This window comes from Nerophis lumbriciformis, linkage group LG12, assembly GCF_033978685.3.
Source record: "Nerophis lumbriciformis linkage group LG12, RoL_Nlum_v2.1, whole genome shotgun sequence".
NCBI lineage: Eukaryota > Metazoa > Chordata > Actinopteri > Syngnathiformes > Syngnathidae > Nerophis > Nerophis lumbriciformis.
This window is the reverse complement of record NC_084559.2, coordinates 26,340,059-26,364,352: the sequence shown is the minus strand read 5'-3', so window position 1 is coordinate 26,364,352 and position 24,294 is coordinate 26,340,059. Positions and strand designations below refer to the sequence as shown.

The following is a 24,294-nucleotide window of genomic DNA, read 5'->3' as shown; positions in this document are numbered from 1 at the left end:
GTTAAACAATGTACTAACATGATCTATCTTTAACTTGTTTGAAAATGAGATATTAATCTCATATGTGAATCATAACTGACTTAACTATTTAGGAGATCTGTATTTCGCTGACAAATTGTGTTACAAAATGAGGACAGGAAGTGAACATATGCGCTACTAAATTGCTACAAATTGGAAAAGGGATAGATTAAATAAGCTTGGCTTCTTCCTACTCTTTTTCAAACATGTTGTAAAAAGAAATGTAAATACGTTAACCATGATGTATCTCTTGTAATTCTATATATGTTTGAAATAAACTTAAACCAAACCAAACAAATACAGTGAAGTATTTTAAGAATGTATTTTAAGACATTAAAATAAATACTTTGATTATGTTTACAGCAAATAAGAAACACACATTTTGTATGTCATAAAATGTAATTATAATGTAATTGGTCTGTATGTCTTAATTGAACTCCTGAAGTCCAGTAACTGTTGCGCCATATCCAATTTTTTTGAGATGCGCCTATAATTACCACCTTCACGTACTGAACCAGAAATCTTTTTTAAAATATGATATAAATATCACATATACCTGAGTAAGCTGGTCCTCAAGTACTTTCTTAGGTGGCCGGACATTGGTGAAGAAAGTATGCAGCAGGTTACCAGGGGTCTGAGAGTTTATCTGCTCTTTGCTGAGGTAAATATCCGATACTTTAACTGGCTTGGCAGGTGTGAGGCTCAGCATCTGTTCTGAGTGCGCACAACTCTTGAAAATGTCTGTGAGGATGTCACGAGCTCCAGGAACAAGCTTCTCACCTTGAACAATATATGGGTTTTAAAGGTTAAAGTGAGGAACAATGTCTCAGTGTAAAACAGAGACCTGGATTTTTTTTTGGTCAAATAACAAACCTCGAATTGACTTGTCCAGAAAGTAGTCTTCAAGAGCAGAGCTGCCTTGAGTGTCAAACAGACTTTGATTTACGCTGGAGGCAGTGAGGATCTCTTCATTGGTCAACTCCATTAGCTCCTCTTCACCTTCAAGACTGGACAAGCCAATTAAGTCACTGCTGTTAAACAGACTGGCACGTATTTTTTCCACTTTGGCTCGAGAACGGACCTGAAATTAATTCAAAAGGCATAAGTGTAACTTAGAAACTACCAAAAAAAACACCAAAGAAAATCAGTTGTTTCACCCACCTCAATGACAGCATAGCCTTTGATAGGCCTCGAAGTGACTGCATTGCTCTCCTGTGAGGTGACTGTGTGCAAAGAGACTCCATCTGACACTGACGGTGTCTCTGTACTATCCACAGGCTCTCCAAAACTACCAATACTCCCCAGGCTCCCTGTGCTACAAAGAGAAGTATCCAGACTCTCCTGACTGGAAACAGTCTGGGGCTCATGGGAACCCTGCTGGGGGTAGTTACCAGCAGACGCAGCTGCATTGGGGGTGAAAGCCGGCACGGCTAATAGCTCCTGATCGACAGAAAGTTCACTGGCGGTGCGAGAGACTCCCTGAGAGGAGCTGCAGATAGAAGTCTGGCTGGTGGAAGCAGAGGCGCTCACACTCATAGCAGGAGTCACGCTGCTGGAGCTGTCAGGACTCCCAGGACCCCCGCTGTGGGGGAAGTGCCGCTCAGACTCGGTGCTTACTTTGCTGTCTTGAGGGCTTGAGACCCCAGCTCCGGTTTTAGTTTTCTTCGGAGCCTCCTCCTGCAGAGGGATGAAGACTTCATCTTTGAAAAGCCCTCCATGTGCGTTGCAAGCCCTGCGGATAGCATTTCGAACCACTGCCTCTTCCAGGTGGGTGGGGATGCCTGAAAGCACCAACAGGCGACTGTGAGCTGTGGGACCCACCAAAGCCTGGCAAGCGTCCGTCACCGCATCGCTTGTTACGCTCAAGCCTTGAGGGTCCTTATTTGCAAGATGTCGAAGGATCATCAGGAGTGTGAGGCATCGGTGGAACCACAGCATGTCTTCAGGTTTACTCCCTGTCATGTTCAGCAGGGCGCTATCACTCTCGGACTGCCGGGCACCTCCACTTCCTCTTTTACCTGAGACCACCGCTGCCACTGCAGCTGCTGCTCTCTCGCGCTTCATCTTCACCTTCTTTCGTTTGGACAGCAGGCTGGGGCTTTGTGGTGTCTGACCCGGGGATGAGGATGACGACGACGAAGAATCACTCAGGTTAGGGGCACTGGTAGAGGTCAGGGCGCCAACTGTGGTGCCTCCAACATTGAGCGGAAGAGTCACCTCTGTCACAGCGAGACAGACTTCCATCAGTGCATGGAAGTAGGTGGAGAAGCGGCTCTGCTCTGTTGCCAGCGCTAAAGCAACACCTCCAGATGAAGACCCTACCGCTCCTGCACCTCCTGCAGTCCAGCCCTGAGTTTCCCTGTCGTACAGCTTGCGAAGTTCTGTCTGCAGAGACATGAGGACTGCGAGGCAGGGGTTAAGCAGAAGAGCAATAGAGCTGGAGAGGCCGGTGGGACTTTTACGCTGTTCCAAGTGGTGAATCTTTCGCAGGAGTTCTGCCAGCAAGTGAAAGACGAGTTCTTTAATGGAGGGAGCCAGATCAGTGGTCCAGAGTAAACCACCTAAGACAAAACACAAGCCAACACAGGAAACATCTAAAGTTGGGTTATGTACAGTATTAAAAAGCAAAAACAAATAATTAATGTGATGAAAATGTTAGCTATATAACAAGTATGTATCATTTTAGTGGTTAATGAGTTCTAAACTTTACATCCAAGACAAAAAGAAGTATAAGGAGTTACACTAAGGCGGTATGCTGTCGTTGAAATGCATTTGTTAGTTCGCATGAAAAGCTAAATTAACGGACAGATTTCCACAGCACTTTTTGAGAGGAGGCACAGACATCCACAATGCATATTCTGGTGTAGCTCTTGATACAAGATTGTGAACCCTACCAAGCAGTTCTAGCACTTGCACCAGCACAGATGACGGTACTGTGTCCAACTCTTCTTCTGGTCGCTCACAGCTCTCTCCCAGCTTCCATGTCAGCAGCTGCTCAGCAAATGCCATGGCTAGAGGGAACTCCAGAGGCAGGGAGTGCAGTACTAGTACAGCACCAGGAGGCGGTGACACACCTAGAATAAAGATAGAGTATTGGAAGAAACATACACACTCCCACACATTAAAACTAACCCTTATGGGACAATAAATACATACCCAGTTTGATGTGCACTTTATCAGTGGGGATGATAACCGAGGGGTATTGGTTGGTGGTGGGAGGGGGGGTAAGGCCCGTGTTGGCAGGTGAGGCATCCAGGGGATAGCATACAGCCTCCATTAGATTAAGTTGGCCATTTCTACGCACTTTGTGACCCAGACCATAGAGCATTACTCTTGCCCAGGGAGCCTTGTACAAGCTGGAGCTAATGGAATGGAAAAGGACAGGAGAGAAGTCAACATTTAAACGGAGAAGAAGGAACTGGGTTTCGGGTCAACTGGAAAATATCAACACTGCCAGAAATCTCACTCTTTGCGGCAGCCAAGTTGGCTCTCTTTGCAGGATACAATCACAAATGCAGCTCCTGGAAAGCTGACGTCCATGCTGACTTTCGACTCTGTTACAGGAAACTCCTCAGATGTAAACTGCTCTGGTGCATGCTAAGGAAGGAAATTGATACTTTACATTTAATATTGGTGCATGTTCAAAGATAAATCTTTTAACAATCTATGTCTTGACCTGTAGAAAACAGCAGATCTGTTTAGTTAGCTCAAGTAAGCTTTCCTCTCCTTGATGCAAGGCACGGGTGATGGCTACGGTCAGCCACTCTCGGATGGGCTGAGCATTGCCCTGGTAGAATAGGTCTGTGGGAGAGCAGCTTTGGCCTCGGAGGTCGTGAAGCACTGACTGGGCCAGAAGGATCGAGCAAGAACTAATAGTGCCATCTGCAGGAAAAATTGAAATGTTAGATGAGAAATGGAAACCGGCAGGAAAGAGCTCACATTTCCAAAATGTATTAATATTCACCAGGGAGTGGGGGAGCCAGCAACTGATTGGACAGAAGCTGCAAGTGTTCTAAGGTGATGTCACGGATTGCAGGGATGTGGAAGAGACGGGTGAAGGTGTGGGGGTTTTTGGGGGCGTAGATGTTAAGCAGGGCCATTCGGCAGTATAAACGCGCCAGTGCACTCTCACAGCGAAGCAGCTCCCTAAAACAACAACAATCATCAGATAGGACAATAAATAAGGTTGCATGTATGTAATGTGTTATTAAGGTTATATTTCTTGGTACCTGTGAATTTGAATGTTGCTACTATCTAATGAGACCAAGCCATTAGCTGCGGTTCGTCGAGATCCAGCGGGTGGGCGCTCCAACATTTCAATTGGATACCAGTACCTCACCAGAACACCCTCACTGCGAAGATAGGTCTCCACTTGCACCAGCTCATTTGCCTAGTGACGTGCACAAAAACAAGTATAGATTTTTTTGTTCTTTTTATGAAACAAAAACAAAAAAGTTTGCAGCATTCAGTGTTTTGCTTACAGAGTCAACATCCAGCACTACTCCATGCAAACCAAAAGTCTTCAACATGCCCCGGATGGCAAACTTCGGCAGCGCTGTCCCTCCCGTGGTGCTGTTGGTATTGTTGCTGTCAGGACAGCGGATGACCACAGTTAAGCCTGTAGAATGAAGCAGGTTAGAATTTGGGGTAAATAATATTGTATTAGTAAAGCATCTGACAAGGAAAAAATGGCAAGTCAGTGACCTTTGCGAACTTTATCAATAGTGAATTTGTTGGCCTCATCCTTGATATCTTCTATGGTGGGGAGGTAGAGGTCTCGAGGAATACCACCATTTTCTTCATACAGGAACTCCACTGTCTGCCTTGCAATGTCAACCATGCCTGTTGTTTAAATTCACAATAGAGTTAAAAAAACACAAAATTAATAAATTTGATGAAGACATATTAAGAGTTAAATTACATGTTTGAGTTATAGATTAGGGTTGGGTGATACGGCCTAGGTTTTTTTATTTCAGGAAAATTTTAAGTTTTTTCCTTACTTAAAAAAAAGGCAAAAATATTTTAAAACAAGTTTTGCTATTTTCCTCCTGGAATTAAAGTCCTAGCTGATATTTTGTTTGAAAAAAATACAGACTGTAGATTAAAAGGAGACAGATTTGTTTACATTCACATTGAAAGCTTGTGCAAATTGAGCGCTTCAGTGATAGCTCTCCATTGTGCACCGTTTTATTTACACTTGGGGAAAATAATTCCCCCACAGTAAGATGCTTTTTAGCAGGAGTTTTTGTTCTTCCCCTCGTAAAAAGTGTGAATTCTCCCACTCGGCTGGACATCTTTGTTTGGATGTTTAAACAAGTTTGTTGTGCTGCTGCCTTTTGTTGTATTGAGCTTTAGACAAACTTTGCAGCATACAGTCACTTGTTTCACATCTGTTGCTGCTAACGCAAACCAGTTCCGAACCACTGACGATACCATTCCTTTCTTAGTAACACACTTCTTGCTGTCAGCTGTAGCCCTGTTGTTGCTCTGAGTGCATCTCTTTAGAAAACAGAGGGGAGGACGTGAGTGGAAGAAGCTACGGAATCTCCTGGCAGTAAAAGATTAAACATTTTTCGTTCGAGACAAAAAAACTCAAATGAATTGATAATATCAATATATATATAAATGCAATATTTTTTTTACCCAGCTGCAGAGCTCCTTTGATTTGGTCCAGGCCAGATTTCCTCTCGGCTTCGTTACGGAACCTCCTTCGAATGGTGGGGAACACTTTGGTTTCCCAGGCCTTAACCAGCAAGGCGTAGTGGTCCTCCTGAATTTTCAATAACACAGTAAAATACACAGTTGAGGCACATAGCAGTCGCATGCAATAAGGACGAGCTCACTCACTCTTGGAACATCATCATCGTCGTCATCATCACTCTCGTCATCTGCAATGGGTGGAGGATGTGGATCAGGTCCAGAAGTGACTAGGTTCTCGTAGCTCAGCTCTACTTTGTAATGGCACGACAGGTCACTGTTGTACTCTGAAAAGATCAGTTCACACAAGTCCAATTAATAATGTCAAATGACGTGATTCACTAGTGATTTTATTTATACAAAGTCCAAGAAGGTGAAATGCGTATATAGGCGTATTAAGAATATATAGGTTATGTACATACGTTGCTGAGTGACTGGAATAGCTGCAATCCGACAGGGAGGTCCATGGGAGCCTGAGTCCGATGTAACGCTAGCACCTGCATCGTTGTCACTGTCTGAAGCCATGGCAAATGGGAGCGCTTCAAAATTAGCACTTATTTCTTCTGCAAGATCAATGCACAGGTCAGCTGCATTCCTGTGAGCTTGGCCTTCGGCATATGCAAAGGGGCGATTTCCAAAGTTGGCACGAATCTTAGAATTCTGCAAAACAATTGGAATTATATCATTTGTAGGAACACTGCGCAAACCCATTTTACATTCTTACTTTAATCAGCATACCTTCTTTTGAATGTGCACCAAGGGCCACATTCCACCAGCTACGTCTTCGAGGATGGGACTGAGACGCTGGCCACAATATGTGAAGTAGACTCGCCCTTTGGGGGCTTGACCCGGGGGTGGAGGTGTGCCTTCTGAACGCTCCCAGCCTATCCCAGCCACATCACCTGTGTTTAGGTAAATTAGCGTTACCATGGAAATTAACTGGTATGAGAGTTTGTAACTTTAGAAATAGGGGACACAAAAATCATCATAAGTGTATTATTGCCTGACAAAAAGAAGAAGAAGAAAAAAATCTCACCAGGAAGTAGGGTTACATCCAGTCTGACACTCTTCCACTGGAGCAGACTGGAGCCATTATAATGCACTGCCCTTCCATTACTGCCATAAAGGATCAGACAGGAGAAAGACAAGTCAAAGATGGAACAACAACACAAATGGACGCAAAGCTGCACTCTTGCCAGAGACAGAACACTATAAAAGACTGGCAAGATAGACGTCTAATGTACAAAAAAGAAAACGTACTTGTGAAACAGGCATGTGCCAACAGGGTTGGTCCATGCGCCGTCTCTCTTCTCTGCCTCAGTAGCAAAACCAAAAGACACGATCGGCCCACTGTCCTCCTCAGAGTCTCCATAGGAGACAACTTCTATTTCCCAATAAAAGGAAGGGGCCTGCGACGACAAAGAAAAGCAAATAAAAAATTTAAACAACCAGAACATTTGCACAAATTCCAGATGATCTTGGTAACAACCTGAATTGGTACAGGAGAGGTGGCGTAGATGAAGGTGCCTCTGGGTAGTCCCCCCCCAGCACTGGGATCAGCCAAGAAGGTGACAGAGGTGAGGCGCGATGAGAACATGCAGGCACGGACAGGAGGGAACACTCGGGATGGACACCAAGTGATTTCCTTAGGCTAGAGAGAGGCATTACATAGAGTTGTAAAAATGAGACTGACTACCATGCCCAGATTTCAGTTTAAACATTCTTCAAAATATTTCAAATTTGGCAACTCTACCTGGCGCCTTTCTGTCTGAAATGGAGGGGGTGGCGGGCGAGCACAGTCCCGGTATAGCATTCTCACTCTTTCACATTGAGCCTCAACGATACCGAGACGCTCCCCTGAAAACAAAAAAGGGGACAAAAAAAACAGAGTAATTTTTTGAGACTTTAAGACTTTGTGAGTGTTTGATAAAGCACACATTTTTCACATTGTTATCAGGAGTGCATCAAATATTGCGGCTGGTGAGTGATTCAGGGTTAATAATGTTGTCATACCAGGACAACATTCTTGAGCAACGAGGTTGAGCACTTCCACAGCGGCAGGACACTGCTGGATGAACTCTTCACAAAATGAGCTGTCCTCCAGGAGCTGTGCCATCACCAGGCATGCCCTGAAAAACATAATCATCATAAAAGACTTTAGAATAGAGCAAGGGTTTGATTTGGTTTGGTTTAAGTTCCATCCATCCATTTTCTACCGCTTATTCCCTTTTGGGGTCGTTTATTTCATACATTTATACAGTTACAAGTGATACATCATATAACTTACATATTTACATTTTTCATTACAAAATGTTTTTAAAAAAGTAGGAAGAAGCCAAGCTTATTCAATCGTACCCCTCTTCAAATTCATAGCAACTTACTAGCACATATGTTCGCTTCCTGTCCTCATTTTGTAACAATTTATATCAATGAAAAACAACAACTATCTTCATAAATAGTTAAGTCAGTTATGATAAACATATGAGATGAATATATAATGTTCAATCTGCTTATTACAATTATTCTTCCTTGTACTTTGTAAACACTCCTAGTTCAAATAGCCTCCTAAACTGGATCACAGTAGTACATTGTTTGACTTCTTAAACTTAAATCCATTCCATAATTAAAATCTACATACTGATATACTAAATGTTTTAAACATTTGTACGTGCATACAAGTGTTTTAAGTTAGATTTTTCATTGAGGTTATATTTCTCCTCTTTAGTTGAGAATAATTGTTATACATTCTTTGGTAGCAGGTTATAGTTTGCTTTGTGCATATTTTTAGCTTTTTGCGAATGCACTATATCATTGAATTTCAATCTTTTGGATTTAACAAAGGGTATAATTTGTTAATTTTTTCTATAACTATTTGTATTACCTGAAGTGTGTTCTCTCCTGAGCATAACACTATTGTGTCATTCGCAAATAATACTAACTTTAAGCAGAGTTGTAACCAGGATTTGACAAATACAAAGGTCAAAAATTGGTGGTCTGAGAGGAGCTGAAATCATGGGTACCCCAGCACCATATGGATAATATTACCTTGAGCAACATAATGAACAACCATTTTTTTTAAATGACAATGCTGAAGTTTAACATATTAAACAACTTTTATGATCATTAAAACATACATTTAAAAACTTTACATCATTTCAAATCTGACATGGATTCAAACCCAAGTCTTTCCATTTCAAATAGTAGTGACCCCCTCCCCCCACCACAACCCACTCCCCCCCACCACATCCCACCTTCCCGGATTGTAATTAATCAAATGTATATATTTGTTCTTATGCTTTCTGAGCTCACTATGTTCACCGCTCGCTGTACATATCCTACGAAGTGGGACCTACACTGTTACAATGTCCATTTCTCAGATGATATAATTGTTGATGACTGAAATATGCTGATAGCAACCCAACCTAAGAATTTAGGGATGTCACCATCTACGGTCCGTAATATCATCAAAATGTTCAGAGAATCTGGAGAAATCACTGCACGTAACATTGAAAGCCTGTGACCTTTGATCCTTCAGGCGGTACTGCATCAAAACCCGACATCAGTGTGTAAAGAATATCACCACATGGGCTCAGGAACACTTCAGAAAACCCCTGTCAGTAACTACAGTTCGTCGCTACATCTGTAAGTGTAAGTTAAAACTCTACTATGCAAAGCTAAAGTCATTTATCAACAACACCCAGAAACACCGCCGGCTTCGCTGAGCCCGAGCTCATCTAAGATGGACTGATGCAAAGTGGAAAAGTGTTCTGTGGTTTGACGAGTCCACATTTCAAATAGTTTTTGGAAACTGTGGACGTTGTGTCCTCCGGACCAAAGAGGAAAAGAACCATCCGGACTGTTATAGGCGCAAAGTTCAAAAGCCAGCATCTGTGATGGTATGGGGGTGTATTAGTGCCCAAGGCATGGGTAACTTACACATCTGTGAAGGCACCATTAATGCTGAAAAGGTACATACAGGTTTTGGAGAAACATATGTTGCCATCCAGGCAAAGTCTTTTTCATGGATGCCCCATGCACGTGTTACAACAGCGTGTCTTTGTAGTAAAAGTGCGGGTACTAGACTGCCCTGCCTATAATCCACACCTGTCTCCCATTGAAAATGTGTGGCACATTATGAAGCGTAAAAGACCCCGGACTGTTGAACAACTTCAGCTGTACATCAAGCAAGTATGGGAAATAATTCCACCTGTAAAGCTTGAAAAATTGGTCTCCTCAGTTCCCAAACATTTAGTGAGTGTTGTTAAAAGGAAAGGCCATGTAACACAGTGGTAAAAATGCCCCTGTGCCAACTTTTTTGCAATGTGTTGCTGCCAATAAATTGTAAGTTAATGATTATTTGCCAAACAAATGTAAGTTTCTCAGTTCGAACATTAAATATCTTGTCTTTGCAGTCTATTCAATTGAATATAAGTTGAACATGATTTGCAAATCATTGTATTCTGTTTTTATTTACCATATACACAACGTGCCAACTTCACTGGTTTTGGGTTTTGTATATTTTACTTAAACTAGTAAGCAAATCTACATTTAAACAGTGCGGTCATTGTCTTTTTGCTACTTTGTGGAAATTTGCCATTAAATAGAGGCATAATGTCTGAATTGAACGGTTTAAGAGTTTAAGCAAAATTATTTGACCATTTGGTGGGCTACTCAAAGTCAGCTGGCAAGCTCCCGGTTTTTCTAGGAAAATTATATTTTCCTGGCATTATACTATCACTTATAACAAGAAAATAAAAACAAACTAAAATTAACCTTACAAGTTACCCTATTTATTTTATTTATTTTAACTGACCTGGTTCTGATTTCAGCCAGCAAGCGAACTGCAGCCATCACTGGGCTGGCTCCATCTCCTGAAGCTGGTAGACAGGTGTGAATGGACAGACTGCCCTCCTGTGGCAGAAGCATGGATTGCACTGCTTGCACAACCTTTTCAGTGATGGATAGCTTGTATAATGGCAGTGCCTGAAGATTGAAGAGAATAATCAGACATAAGAATCAAGACTATAGCCTACATAACAAGATTATAGGGACTATGGTAGATGGTGGAACTCTTACCTCTGATCTCGGTGTACACAGGCGTGATATTGGCACTGTCAGCACGTCTGAGGCTTTGCAAGCCCTCCTATAGTCACAGGAGGGAAATTTGACGGTTGCAATGCCTTCCTGCTCATTTATGGACATCACTATTCCCACGCTGCCCAGCACTCCTTTACCTATCACCTAGAGATACATGAGATATACGGTGACAAGATAGAAATAATCAAGAGTGTGATGAACTCAAGCCACTCCTAAATTGTGTCCCTTACCTGAACCTCTGATCCAATTTTAATGGTTTCCTTAAAGCCACCCAGAGCACAGAGTGCAGCAACCGCCTGTCTGCCAATAGCTTGAAGCTTAGCCAGTTTTCTACCACTGCTGCTACCGTTCTCCAAAATACTCTCAGCATATTTACCTAGTTGAGGGATGAACATCAATGCTCGGGAAAGCACCTAAAACAAACATAAGATTTATGCTTGTGCTATGCAAAACCTTTTTCAATTCAAAACTTAAAAGCTCGTAAGAAGTTACTTTTTCAGCAGTGCTTGTCCAGATTTGAGCAGTGTTTGACTCCGGGGCAGTAAGCAGACTATGCAGCAGGGCAATGACCTCAGCTGCCATACTGTTAGCAACATGGCCACTGATGAACGGCCTAATAGGGTCGGACCTGCATGAGACAAGACTTTCAGTTAGGTGTTATACCTATGGTCAAGGACTTTGCCTTCCTTGATTAATCCAGACAGAATACACAAAATTCCATGTTGCAATTGTACCTAGCCAGCTCGGTGTTCCTGTCCCTACATACAGATGTTTGAGCAGTTTTCTTCTTGTCCCCAGTTGTGACGCCTCCAGCAGCCTCTTGGGTCAGAGTCTCTACAGGAGGACCAACACTCACGATCAATCCAGACTGAGCCCACTTGGTGGCCTTTCTTAGGGCAGCAGATGCTTCCTCTGTGATCACCTCACAGTTTCCACTCTAGAAAACGCAAGAAAAAAAAAAAAAGTCAGCATTGATCTACAAAAAATAACAACCATATAGTAAATATGCACATTAAAAACATTACTTTGGTCATATCTCTGTCCATCTTGACAACCTTCTCCATGTTTGCACCAGTGCCAAGGCGAAATGGGCGTCCCTCTGAGCTGCTACACAGCAGAAAGGGAAAAACAACATCTTCAATTGTTCAGCAACTTTAAAGTAAGCTTTGTTTTCATGGAAAATCATACCTGAGAAGAGGTTGCAGAACTTCATGAGATGACTGGTCCTCTCTTTTGTGGATGAAGATTGATAGCTTCCCATCAACCGCTTCTCCCTCCTCGCCAACATCGTCAGACTTAAGCGCTCCTTTGGAACTGGCTCGAGACAGACTCGTGTCTGGCTCAGAGGAGCTGGGAGAGAGCAAGGTCTGGCAACCTGGCAAGGCGTTGACAGCATTAGAACACAAGAATAATATGCTATTATTTAGTATTTAGCATGTAATCTTTTAGAAGGACAAACCTGGTACAACATAGTCTGCCAGCTTAGCGAGCAGCAAGGCAGCTATACGTGAGGCAGGGTCACTAGCATCCTGCTGCTCTGCATCAAGAGTGTTAATAGAATAGCTCCATGATGGCAGGGCCACATTGCCACAATCTTCTACACTCATGAGAGGAAGGGCGGCTCGACAAAGCTGCAGGATGATAAGCACCAGCTTTGGGGAAGGTCTCTGGTCAAGTAGCAGAGACAAGAGCTTTGAAACACAGGCTGGTTGGCTCAAGATAGCTTTTCCGATATGGCTCCTGGAATACAATTAGGAGTGAAAATATAGTTAACAGCTTAAGCATACATTATGATCATCCATGACCAAACTATACCTAGAAAGGTCGTTTAGCAGACTAAGCACATCCTGTAAAGCGTCGTTGCCTGCAGCCTGATTGCCACAGCACTCTGTAGCTCTGGCCAGGTGATTGGTCAGCAGACTGGACACCTGCCGAGCCAAACCGGAGTGCACTCCATCCGTTGAGCCACCTTTAAGTGGATAAAAAAGAAAAACTAAAACAAAACGGAATATTCAAAAATGTCAAAGATTGATTGGATTATACCACTCCAAAAGTGCATCAGAAAAGTCTGGGTAATTATCAACAAATTATTTGCACATTAGATCTTACCTTCTACTTTCTCCCACTCAATGCACCGGTTGGCAAGCACCTGAAAAGCAGCCCATGCCATGGTGGCCACCTTCTGCTTTTTTGTTTGCTTCTCATTTGAGCTGCACTCCCTCTGACCACTCAAGCTACACAGACTGTCCATGAGCTGAACCAGCCCGCTCCGAACAAGACACTGCTCCTCACTCCTACAGTAAGAATTGAGAATAAAGATGGTGATGATTACCTAACAAGGCAACAGAGGGATGGATCAAGAGATGAAAAATCTCTTGCCTGGTGTAAGGTATTGTGCAAAGCAAGCCAATACTGTTGGCACAAGCAATAGGGTAGCGAGCACACAAAGACACAACAGATGTCATTGTCTCCCCAAAGGCCTCCTGCACCCGCTCTACCATTCCACCACAAGTCAGTTCCTCAATTCTGTAAGAAAGCATGAAGAAAGTTAGTTCAATAAAATTAATGTGTGAGTTTTTTGTGTGTTTGTGGCTGTGGAGGAGATATATAGAAGTGTTAAAATTCTAGCACCAGTTTCCTACCTTGGGCCTCCTTGCAAAACCATAGTGACAGGCCCAACCAGGTGGGTAACTCCACCCACTCGGACAGCAGCTGTGAGCAGCTCTCTCATGTGAACAAGTGCTTGCTTTCGTGTGCTGCCACGACGCCATCGTGTCTGTGCAGCAGACAGGAAACTGCTGCTCGACACCTACAGAAATGTTGAGGTCAAATCAGTGAATACATTTCACAGCAAATACATAAAGGTTGTGCTATTCAACTGGCGGCCCGGGGGCCAAATCCGGCATGGCAGTGACCCCTGAGTTCAGTTCAAAACGTGGGAGGGACACATTTTTTATCCAGTAAATTCCTAAAAACACTATGGCGCTTCTGTTGTATAGAGGGACTTGGAACAGTGCAAGCACAATGGCAGATCCTTGCATTGACATTTTAACCATCTAAAGGCCAGTGTTCCTTGCATTTTACATAACAGGGCTATCTATATTCTCCTGAAATGTGTAACTCAGACAAAAGAAATAGCCCAAAAAACAAATGTTCACTACAGAGGGTGATGGTTCTATTAATAGTGAAAGGGAGAAATCTGTCCACCCCGTTCTTTAGCTTTCTGAAGCTGTTGCCCCTAGAACAATTTAGCTGAATATCCCTTCACTGTAACAAGAGAATGATTAAGGCTGAATCCCAATGATCTTTAGACTTTCCCCTTAAAACTGAGGGCCAAGATGAAGTGGTAAAAAATATACCCTTAAAAAGGCAATACCAAACTACCGGTTTGAATGGCGGTTCATGGCATTTCTTAAACCACCGTGAACCGCATCTCAACGATGGCTGAAAGCCTCTCTCAAAACATTTTGAAAACAGCGCCAACGCTGATTGATGCAGCATACCACGGATCTCCTCGAAAGGCGGCAGAGTCCTCCACACTCTACTCCGCATCAACCGCAGAGCCTCCGTGTCGCTTCTTGATGAGCCCATGATGCTTCTGTGTTTAACTCTGCCACCTCCGTGTAGTTAACGTTTTCATATCATGAGGGTCCGGGAAGAAAATGTAACTGCCGGATTATGGCGGATTTAACGGTATTATCACGGATCATGCAGTGCAAATACAGAGGCGCCTTTCTTTATACGGTGAAAGGCCTTTTGAACACGGCACGGCCCCTTTCGAATGGCCAAGACACCACGAAAAACATAACATGTGAAAAATGTTTGTAAGAGTGTCAGATGACTCGATTTTGGGTTTGTTGTTACCACGGTATTTGGCAGAGTACAAAGAATTGCAGAACTGCCATCTTAACCAGCAATGTGTTAACGTACCTGAAGAAATGAGACAACACTCTGTTCCCGCTATGCCATCACCTTAAGCTGTTTGGTGCCTGAGACAGACAGTAAACATACTACACTACAATGTAATACATTACATAAGTTATTAGACAGCTAATAATCTATATTTAAAAAAAGCAAACATCACAGCATTCAGAAGTTACAATATGTACGTAAGTTTGTTGCATTAGTTGGTCATCATGACAAGCTTTTTAAATATTTAAAAACCCAACATTCTAAACATGACTAAAGTAAATTTTGAATGTAAATCAGCTGTCTAGTCATTCATGAAACACAGTAAATTGTAGTGAAGTCTGTTTGCTACCAGCCGAACTCCATTCCACGCAGAAATGCAATGAGTTTGCATTCTTTTATACTGATAAAATTGAAGGCATCAGACGCGCCATCTCAAGTAAAAAGGTTGGATCACCACCCCCTTTAGGCAAAAGTAACAGCAATGATGGCAAGCTTTAATGCCATAGACTCTAAAACTGTAGTGGAAACGGTGAAAGCTCTAAAGTCATCCACCTGCTGCCTTGATGTTTTACCTACCAACTTCTTTAATGTTTTTGACTGCCTATCACCAGACGTATTGCAAATAGTAAATAATTCTATTCAATCAGGCAATTTCCCAAGGGCTTTCAAAACTGCAGTCATTAAACCTCTTCTAAAAAAGCTGAGCCAAGATGCCTCTGTTATCATCAACTACAGACCAATTTCAAATCTACCATTCATAAGTAAAATAATTAAGAAAGTTGTCCTCCAACAACTAAATCCCTTCTTGGCTTCTACTGGCTACCACAACAACTTCCAGTCAGGATTTCGACCTCTTCATAGCACAGAGACGTCCCTTCTTAAAGTATTAAAGTTAAAAGTACCAATGATTGTCACACACACACTAGGTGTGGCGAAATTATTCTCTGCATTTGACCCATCACCCTTGATCACCCCCTCGGAGGTGAGGGGAGCAGTGGGCAGCAGCGGTGGCTGCGCCCGGGAATCATTTTGGTGATTTAACCCCCAATTCCAACCCTTGATGCTGAGTGCCAAGCAGGGAGGTAATGGGTCCCATTTTTATAGTCTTTGGTATGACTCGGCCGGGATTTGAACTCCCAACCTACCGATCTCAGGACGGACACTCTAACCACTAGGCCACTGAGTAGGTGATTAATTAAATGACATCTGTCTAAACACAGCCTCTGGCAAAACTTCTGTATTAATGCTATTGGACCTCAGTGCTGCATTTGACACTGTCGACCACTCAATACTTTTGGACAGGTTGGAAAACTGGGTGGGATTATCAGGCACAGTTTTAAGCTGGTTCAAGTCATATCTACAAGATAGGAACTATTTTGTTTCCATTGGTGACTTTGTATCAGAACCAACCAATGTAACGTGTGGAGTCCCCCAAGGTTCAATCAACCAATGTAACGTGTGGAGTCCCCCAAGGTTCAATCTTGGGGCCGACTTTATTTAACATCTATATGCTCCCACTAGGACAAATCATGCAAAATAATAACATTGACCATCATTGCTATGCCGAAGACACCCAAATCTATGTAGCGCTATCACCAAATGACTATCGCCCCATAGATCGTCTGTGACAGTGCATTGAGCAAGTCAAACACTGGATGTGCCAAACTTTCCTACAACTAAATGAAGATAAAACTGAGATCATTGTTTTTGGTGCTAAAAAAGAAAGGTTTAAAGTCATCCAACACCTTCAATCACTGTCCCTGAAAACCTCAAATAAAGCCAGAAATCTTGGGGTTATTTTAGATTCTGATTTACATTGACAGTCACATCAAATCAGTAACAAAATCGGCCTACTATCACCTCAAAAACGTAACAAGACTTAGAGGGCTCATGTCAGCTCAAGACTTAGAAAAACTTGTACATGCCTTTATTACCAGTAGGCTAGACTATTGTAATGGTCTCCTTGCAGGTCTTCCCAAAAAAACTGTCAGGCAGCTACAGCTTGTTCAGAATGCTGCTGCTAGAGTTCTAACAAAGACCAAAAAACGTGAGCACATTACACCAATTCTTAAATCCTTACATTGGCTCCCTGTACATCAGAGAATTGATTTCAAAATCCTCCTGCTCACATATAAATCACTATATGGTCTAGGGCCGAAGTATATCACTGATATGCTCCCACTATATAAGTCACTAAGATCTTCTGAGACCAATCTGTTAGCGGTTCCCCAGAGTAAACTCAAATCAAGGGAGAGCATCATTCAGTCAACAAATGCAACAAATAGCTGGAATAAACTTCCTGAAGATGTCAGACTTTCCTCAACTCTTGACTACTTTTAAAACTAGACTGAAAACTTTTATGTTCACCTTAGCTTTCAGCTAAATCTTTTAACTTTTAACGTCCGCAATGCTTTTATTTTTATTGTCTGCATTTTAATTTTGCTTTTATTTTCTTTCATTTCACTTTGTTGTCTGTGAAGCACTTTGCGTCTGCCTTGTGTATGAAAAGTGCTATACAAATAAAGTTGCCTTGCCTTGCTGCTAGTCTGACATCGTTGTTTACTAGTTGCAGTCCTGTTTGCTAGGTAGTGTGACGATGATTTAAAAAAAAAAAAAGTTAAAACATTCAAAACATAGCAATATTTAAATAGTGTGTTATTCATTAATTACTATTACAATTAATAATGTTCGTTAAAGTTAAAGTACTGATAATCACACACACACTAGGTTTGGTGAAATTACCCTCTGCATTTGACCCATCCCCTTGTTCCACCCCCTGGGAGGTGAGGAGAACAGTGAGCAGCAGCGGTGGCCGCGCTCGGGAATCATTTCGGTGATTTAACCCCAAATTCCAACCCTAGATGCCGAGTGCCAAACAGGGAGGTAATGGGTCCCATTTTTACAGTCTTTGGAATGACTCGGCCGGCGTTTGAACTCACGACCTACCGTTCTCAGGGCGGACACTCTAACCACAAGGCCACTGAGCAGGCCACGTACATTGATTAGTGTGCTTTCTGTTCATAACACTTGGTTAACCTTAGGCCTACAGGAGAAGTGGGACACCACTTGCTTGACGTGAATGTGCAAAACCAAGGGCCAGAGACTAAGACAAAAGGGTAAAGGTTGATTCAGCCTAAATGATAGACTTACAGCTTGATCAGGCGTCGTGCCGATAAATGCAAACAGCTGACCCAGCAGCACGCTGTATGTTGGCTTGTCTCGGCTATCCTCAACAGCCAGGGACTGCAGCAGTGTAAATGAGCTGCTGCGATGACTGGAAGGGTGGTGTCGCCTCCTGTACAGAAAGGGGGTAGAGACATGAGTATTTAATCATCTTTGAAAGTCTCATATATACCGGTATGTGATAAACAGAAAAAAGCTACCTTTGAGGAGCATGAGTAAACTCCAGGTCTTGGTTGGCAATCATCTCTAAATCAGATGGTGCAGACATGCTGCGCAGGAAGACTGGCTGTTTCGCCATGGAGATTGCAGTCTTGGCATCAGACACAGACTTAGAGGCTGAAACAAAAAGCAAGTGAAACTCAAACACACTGTATGAATTCATTAAATAGTGACAAATATAGTTTAAGCAATTGTATTTAGATGAAATATATATACCTGAGCCTGGTGTCCCAGCAGGTGTAGTTGTTAAGCTTCTACAATGTGGCGCAATGGTAACATGTAGCAGAAGCTCGGTACGGTTCATCAGACTTTTCACCAGTCCCTTAGTTTTAGCGAGTTGGGTGCTACTTTTAAAGTGCATACTATTTACCTCCTGAAAGAACCTCTCCCTGTTGGCGCAGACGCAAAATGTTGCAGGTGATGTTATACTTTGACTAATCTGCTAGTATAATTTAAATAGACTTGCCTCAATCCAAGGACAACATTTTCCAAGTCACTAAAATCAAGGGGGACCTCTTTCAGGGAACAAAGTAGTTCCAGCTCTTTGATTTTATTCTGGAAAAAATAGTAATCAGTAATAAATGTCACATTATATTCTATTGTCAGAATGTTGACATGGTTGGTTTGGTCGTTGTAGGGCAGGATACCTCAAAGAAGTGGTAGTCATGAAAGAAAGGAGTGTTGTTCTCCAGTTTTCCCTGCTGGGCCTCCTCTACTTCATTCTGCCACTTCTGCTCCAGTTCTGCTACACTCTACACCCAACATGAAAAACAAACACACACAGAGTAAGTTGGCTTTGGTGACTAATCACACAATTACAAATTAAAAATGCAAAATTCCTTTATTCGCTATATAGTATATTACTAAAACATTTCTATTATTTGTTAAAATATCAGGTGTATCCATTCAATATTTTTCGCTTTACTCAGATAGGAAAAATAAATAAAAATGACACATTTGCTTTTTAAAACCGGGTGCCCTTAAATTGCTCACCTGCAGCTGACGCTCCATCGCATTAATCCTTTTGAAAGTCTCTGCCATGATCTTACAGACAAGATCAAACTCTTCGGCATGGTCTTCCCGATACTGGTAGTTGACAAGTGACTGAAGAGCATCCACCAAGTTGAGATGCTTTATGACACAGGACACTATTACCTCCTCCATAACATCTGGGCGGATCACCTCTCTAATAGGAACAAATGGTTGATCATTTAGGGTTATACTGTTGATAAGAATACAATAAATACACAGGACTAAAAAAAAAAAAAAGAAATAATGTATATCGCCAAGGCAGCACAAACCCTCTTACTTAATGCTAGGACGAAACTGTGGGCGAGCTCTTCCAGACACCTCTCGCAACCTTCCCATGATGCCTGGAGGCAGGCGTATGCGAGGCAAATCAGTATAGGCGCCAGAAGTAAAGCCTGGGGGCGGGGTGAGCACATCGGTAGGGTAGGTGAACTCCCGGTCCTCTTCGATGGTTAGTGGGAGAGGTGATGGACTAGGAGTAAGAGCAGGGGAGATTGCGCCATTCGCTTCCACCTGCCACTGACACCTGAAGAAAGAAAAACTTTTTTCTACAAGCTGAAATCAAATTTTGACATATTTTCCTGGAATACAGCACAGCAAACAGTGGTTAAAAGTCGGACATAAAAGTGAGCGTGTAATTTACTCCTGATAAATAGAAAACTAATTAGGATAGAATATTAAGCTATGTGTGTGCCTCACCTTTGCAGCAGCTTTGAACACAGCAAATCATGGCAGGCATCCTCCTCTCTTGTGACTTCTGGACCGTTATACAGAATGCGAAGCATTGAGCAAGCAAGCACTGACAGGCCAAGTGCCAAATCGGCCAGGAAAGGGAGGCCTCCAGAGACATCTTCCGATGACTCCTGGAAAAAACAATAGTATTGTATGAGTAACATGCTGATAGAAGGATTATTCAATTAACCAATATCAGTTCTGTGTTTTACCTGAGCCCTGACAGTGCAGGAGAACCCCCACATGGCTTTATCAGGGGTGTTGTGTTCTCGCCCACTTCTCATTTCGAAGGAGAAAGTCACCGTGTCACCTTCAACCTAAGGCAAGACAAGACATTTTGTCTTTCAAGACAGAAAATAGTACTGTTTGTGCATGTACAACAGCTTATTTTACCTTAACAAGATCTTTGGGCCAGCCTGTCCCCAAAACACTGCGACTGCCATATCCCAAGGTGTTTCCTCCATATTCTGTTACTTTACGACTATTGGTGTTGGGACCCGCATAAATAACCAACTAAAAAAAACATTATGAAAGGGTAACAGCTAGAAAAAGATCAGAAGAATTTCAATTGTGTTTTCTGAACGTCTTGTTTCACCGATACCTTGTCGTAGTCATATTGTGAAGAGCAGCGAGAATCAAAGCGAAGGTACAAGCAGCGAGCCCCGGGAATGTGCACAGTCTCCTTGAACTTATAGTTGTCTCGCACAGGATGTACAGTTTCCACTGTCTTCCCAGCAGCCCAAGGGGCAGGAATCTTCAGCCCGGTCAGGAAACCTGGCTCCTCACGTTCATCAAGAATTCTGTTAAAATAAATAAGGGGTTTATTTATTAGTTTTATTTTTTTTAAACCCACTGAACAAGTTACCAAAGGAATTGCCCTAATGATGACATTAAATACTTGCTTGGGCCTCAAAAACATACTTGTCATCTGCTGCACATGTCTTGATTCCCTGCCCGACACAACCCCCTAAAGGTGACTCCTCAGAGAAAAGTGGACATTGAGTCTTTAGTAGCAAAGCAGTCTGGGAAAAAAAACAGTGGAATACATTTATTCATCTCATGACTAATAGTACAGTTTTTACAACCTCAGGAGTGAGGTTTGATTAAGTCAAAAATTGACAAACTTGGCTAGTGTATAGAACCAGCTGCACCAATTGAGGCATGAGGGCATCAGCGAGTGTGAGGGTCTGCAGGTTGGGGTGCATCAGAGAGCTCAGCAACACTGGCAGGAGGTGCCCTAGCATGGTGGCCTTGGTAACCTGTTCCAGACCTTTCAGCCTGTGGAAAACAAGAGCAGGGGGTACATCTGCACATTAAACACAGTGACAAAACACTAAATTTGGATGTTGTTTGTCCTTGTTTTCTTCATCTGCTATGAATTATATTTGTTTTGTTTTAGAAAATGTATTAAATATGTATTTATATTATTGTAAAAGCTCCTGTATCTACAAACTATTAACTTTACTATTACACATTTTTATCTGTTCTTTTACTGCTAAAAAATGTTGAACTGGCTTAAGCTGAACACATTAAGTTAATAACTATTAATAAGTGCTGTGACACAAAGAAGGTTGTTGTTGGATCAAATAAGCACTGCTTCTTCCTACTCATTCTCGGATAAGTTGAATTGCGTAATTGTAAACATTAGTTCAGTGTAACCTTGTATGAATGTTCAAAATTAAAGTAAACCATTCACATTACCAATATGATTTTAAGAGAATCTAACATACAAATATTTTAAATGTCTATTGTTGAAAAACTGTAATATTAAATCTGCTTTCTTATAAAATGTATTAAAAGTAGAGTAAAAAAATGTTCACCTGGTTTCCCTGTCAGAGATGTCGCTGTTAACGAGAGCCGTTGTCACCTGCTGAAGTGTCTCCAGTGCCTCGTCACATCCCACCAGGATCTTGGTTGCTAAGGAGAGGATGCTGATTTGCAGCTCCTGAGGACCACACAGAAATAAGCCCCACACTTCGGTAACTCTGCTTCCAGGAGTTCTGTTCACCATATTGTTTTCATGCAAGTTGTTTTTAATGTTTAACTGATCTCTACTGATAGAAACTATCTTGTTTATTTAATTTTATCACTCACTATAATTAGCAAAAGCGAAACATTCTTAACAAGTGTAAATTATTATGCAATTTTGTTTTTGAATATTGTTATTATTGTTGTATATTTCAAGAAAAGCAAAAATAGTCCATTAGTTTAAAGGAAGGGGTATTTAAAGGGGATGTTTACCTGTACCTTCATTGTTTCCCCTTGGAGAGAGCTGTCACTATCATCGCTATCATCTGGACGGATAAGAATGGTGTTACTGAGAAGGTGGTTTTGGACAGCCATGAGGTAGCGCAGGCAAGGAGAGACCACCTATAGGTAAAGGAAAGCAGTCACAGAGTAGTATCAGCATAAAGAAATACATCTTGTGATAACTGTACACATTCTATTGAGCGGTGACAATCAGTTAATCATACTGGCACAGTGGAAAGCAGCTTCTGGAAGTCGTCTCGTGCGACCGTCTGACATTTGGTAATGAGGAGGCAGGATTCCCGAACTACAGTTTTGAGGATACACTGCAGCAGCTCATCACTCAGCCTGCAAAAAAAGACATGGTATTTTTTTTTGTATTACTTTTTTGAATTAATAACAATAAAGGGCCATGCTAAATTACAAAGTATGTACCAAACTTGCTCCTCACCTATAGTGGTCATCTTCTTCACTTCCAAACCTATTTTTCTGCAGTTGATCTGCCAAGTTGGTGAGGATAACGTCCCTAAGCTGAGACAGGCCACTGTTTCTTTCACCTGTGAATCAAACAACAATGAAATGTTTATTCATCAATGGACATTGTAATTGTGGGTTATATCCAATTATCTTATTCAGTCACCTTCTGTTAAAACAAGTTTCAGCAGTTTGTGGAGCTCAGCTTCCCCCTGGTACAAAGTATTTAGGCCCGAGCTGCAGTGACAGAGAAATGGTCCAATTATTGCTGAATGAAACATAATGCCTATTTTATCTTTAATCATAGTATACAGTTGAACCTTGGTTTCTGTACGCCCTGGTTTTTGACAAACATAATTGCTCCAAGTTTTCGTACGGTCACAAATTGCGCTTAACAAAGTAGCCTGTTTGACAGTGTATCATTCCACAGAATCGAGTGCCCAAACAAAGAATCCCTTGTGTTGGTGAATCAGCCTTGTTGTGTTATTATTGCATGATTCCAACTGTGTTCGTAACGTAATACAAAACGTGCCTGCTAAGTTGCTCTCAACTCCAGTCATTCTGATTTAGCTCTTTTGCCCATCTTTGACATCATCACCGGTCGGTTCTCTGCTAACTAACAGTTATTTTCTTTTTAAGTACGACTGCAAAATATTCCACCGTGGGGCCAAAGTGCCAGCATTTTGGTAAGGAATGTAAGAAACCCTATTAAATTCAAGAAGTCGCAGCAAAGTACTGTACAAAGGTGGCGTCCCTCTCCTTTCCTTTCTACTCCTACCTCACTGCTCATCGCCGTCTTTGCCAACATGTGTCTTCAATAAAAAGGTAAAAGTGATTTTGTGTTAATTTTTGTAAGTGTCTGGAACAAATTAATTTAATTTACATTATTTCTTCTTGGAAAAATATATGCGGTTATCTTAAGATTCATTTTTTCGACAGATTACAAATGAAAACCAAGGTGCTACTGTATTGCAGTAATAGTTCTTTACCTGATGGCGAGGCACACCTCTCTTTGAATCTCTGATCCTATCTGATCTACTGGAGCCATGAGTAGCTGCCACAAGAGCAGGCCTGCCCTGCGCACACTTTCTCGGTTCTGCTCTGTCTGAGGATTGAAGAACCTGAAGACAACCTTTAGAAAACAAACAATAGAACTTAGAAGTGTAAAAAGAAAACTGACATTGTTAAAGTCACAGAAGACTAACCTGGAAGACTACCAAAATACAGTGGATAATGCTGGTGTCTCCATTAACCATGGCCTTCTCCATTATGTCACAGATGCTGCTGAAGTGACTGGCCTCGATGGGATGTTGTTTGCCCAGTAAAGCGCCCAGAGGCAGGCTATTATTGCTAGCGGCTAGCAGATTTAGCTGGTGGACACACATGGCACCAACATGATGAAGTAGCTGATTGATCACCTCACTCGTGTCCACCATTTCTTCTGTGAAAGGAGGCAAAACAGTTCAAACAAATGAGATTTCTCAACTCCTACAATAAGTGATTTCAGGAGATTTTTAGCTCAACCTTTTGGTTCTTTAATGACATGGCTGACACCAAGCCTTTGGCACACATGATGAAAGGCCTGATTCCCCGGGTTGCACCACTGATCTATGTAATCACTCGAGCAGGTCCAGATCAAGTTGTTCAGTGCATCATAACATGCTCCTAAAAGGCAACACAATAACA

At 42.1% G+C, this 24,294-nt stretch overlaps 1 protein-coding gene across 1 annotated transcript in view; it reads right to left on the bottom strand.

The window, feature by feature from the left end:
• LOC133623171 (probable E3 ubiquitin-protein ligase HECTD4) overlaps nucleotides 1-24,294 on the bottom strand; it is a 55,121-nt gene that overhangs the window by 15,964 nt on the left and 14,863 nt on the right. The window contains exons 11-63 of the mRNA XM_061986225.1: nucleotides 24,133-24,273; nucleotides 23,814-24,049; nucleotides 23,598-23,740; nucleotides 22,775-22,845; nucleotides 22,586-22,691; nucleotides 22,362-22,482; nucleotides 22,129-22,257; nucleotides 21,708-21,832; nucleotides 21,012-21,165; nucleotides 20,809-20,909; nucleotides 20,489-20,687; nucleotides 20,281-20,400; nucleotides 20,100-20,204; nucleotides 19,855-20,018; nucleotides 19,436-19,681; nucleotides 19,120-19,312; nucleotides 18,774-18,878; nucleotides 18,589-18,681; nucleotides 18,343-18,511; nucleotides 18,108-18,243; nucleotides 17,875-18,019; nucleotides 13,455-13,621; nucleotides 13,192-13,338; nucleotides 12,922-13,106; nucleotides 12,628-12,781; nucleotides 12,272-12,552; nucleotides 12,001-12,187; nucleotides 11,838-11,919; nucleotides 11,547-11,749; nucleotides 11,305-11,440; nucleotides 11,043-11,225; nucleotides 10,792-10,956; nucleotides 10,529-10,698; nucleotides 7,729-7,844; nucleotides 7,469-7,572; nucleotides 7,205-7,366; nucleotides 6,976-7,124; nucleotides 6,752-6,831; nucleotides 6,454-6,617; nucleotides 6,138-6,375; nucleotides 5,866-6,002; nucleotides 5,662-5,788; nucleotides 4,723-4,860; nucleotides 4,500-4,636; nucleotides 4,248-4,408; nucleotides 3,983-4,164; nucleotides 3,695-3,900; nucleotides 3,485-3,615; nucleotides 3,175-3,380; nucleotides 2,913-3,092; nucleotides 1,180-2,579; nucleotides 892-1,099; nucleotides 575-798 (exon numbers count right to left, since the gene is read on the bottom strand). Of these exons, the coding sequence (XP_061842209.1) occupies nucleotides 575-798; nucleotides 892-1,099; nucleotides 1,180-2,579; nucleotides 2,913-3,092; nucleotides 3,175-3,380; nucleotides 3,485-3,615; nucleotides 3,695-3,900; nucleotides 3,983-4,164; nucleotides 4,248-4,408; nucleotides 4,500-4,636; nucleotides 4,723-4,860; nucleotides 5,662-5,788; nucleotides 5,866-6,002; nucleotides 6,138-6,375; nucleotides 6,454-6,617; nucleotides 6,752-6,831; nucleotides 6,976-7,124; nucleotides 7,205-7,366; nucleotides 7,469-7,572; nucleotides 7,729-7,844; nucleotides 10,529-10,698; nucleotides 10,792-10,956; nucleotides 11,043-11,225; nucleotides 11,305-11,440; nucleotides 11,547-11,749; nucleotides 11,838-11,919; nucleotides 12,001-12,187; nucleotides 12,272-12,552; nucleotides 12,628-12,781; nucleotides 12,922-13,106; nucleotides 13,192-13,338; nucleotides 13,455-13,621; nucleotides 17,875-18,019; nucleotides 18,108-18,243; nucleotides 18,343-18,511; nucleotides 18,589-18,681; nucleotides 18,774-18,878; nucleotides 19,120-19,312; nucleotides 19,436-19,681; nucleotides 19,855-20,018; nucleotides 20,100-20,204; nucleotides 20,281-20,400; nucleotides 20,489-20,687; nucleotides 20,809-20,909; nucleotides 21,012-21,165; nucleotides 21,708-21,832; nucleotides 22,129-22,257; nucleotides 22,362-22,482; nucleotides 22,586-22,691; nucleotides 22,775-22,845; nucleotides 23,598-23,740; nucleotides 23,814-24,049; nucleotides 24,133-24,273 (9,512 nt within the window). The remainder of the gene's footprint in view (nucleotides 1-574; nucleotides 799-891; nucleotides 1,100-1,179; nucleotides 2,580-2,912; nucleotides 3,093-3,174; nucleotides 3,381-3,484; nucleotides 3,616-3,694; nucleotides 3,901-3,982; nucleotides 4,165-4,247; nucleotides 4,409-4,499; nucleotides 4,637-4,722; nucleotides 4,861-5,661; nucleotides 5,789-5,865; nucleotides 6,003-6,137; nucleotides 6,376-6,453; nucleotides 6,618-6,751; nucleotides 6,832-6,975; nucleotides 7,125-7,204; nucleotides 7,367-7,468; nucleotides 7,573-7,728; nucleotides 7,845-10,528; nucleotides 10,699-10,791; nucleotides 10,957-11,042; nucleotides 11,226-11,304; nucleotides 11,441-11,546; nucleotides 11,750-11,837; nucleotides 11,920-12,000; nucleotides 12,188-12,271; nucleotides 12,553-12,627; nucleotides 12,782-12,921; nucleotides 13,107-13,191; nucleotides 13,339-13,454; nucleotides 13,622-17,874; nucleotides 18,020-18,107; nucleotides 18,244-18,342; nucleotides 18,512-18,588; nucleotides 18,682-18,773; nucleotides 18,879-19,119; nucleotides 19,313-19,435; nucleotides 19,682-19,854; nucleotides 20,019-20,099; nucleotides 20,205-20,280; nucleotides 20,401-20,488; nucleotides 20,688-20,808; nucleotides 20,910-21,011; nucleotides 21,166-21,707; nucleotides 21,833-22,128; nucleotides 22,258-22,361; nucleotides 22,483-22,585; nucleotides 22,692-22,774; nucleotides 22,846-23,597; nucleotides 23,741-23,813; nucleotides 24,050-24,132; nucleotides 24,274-24,294) is intronic.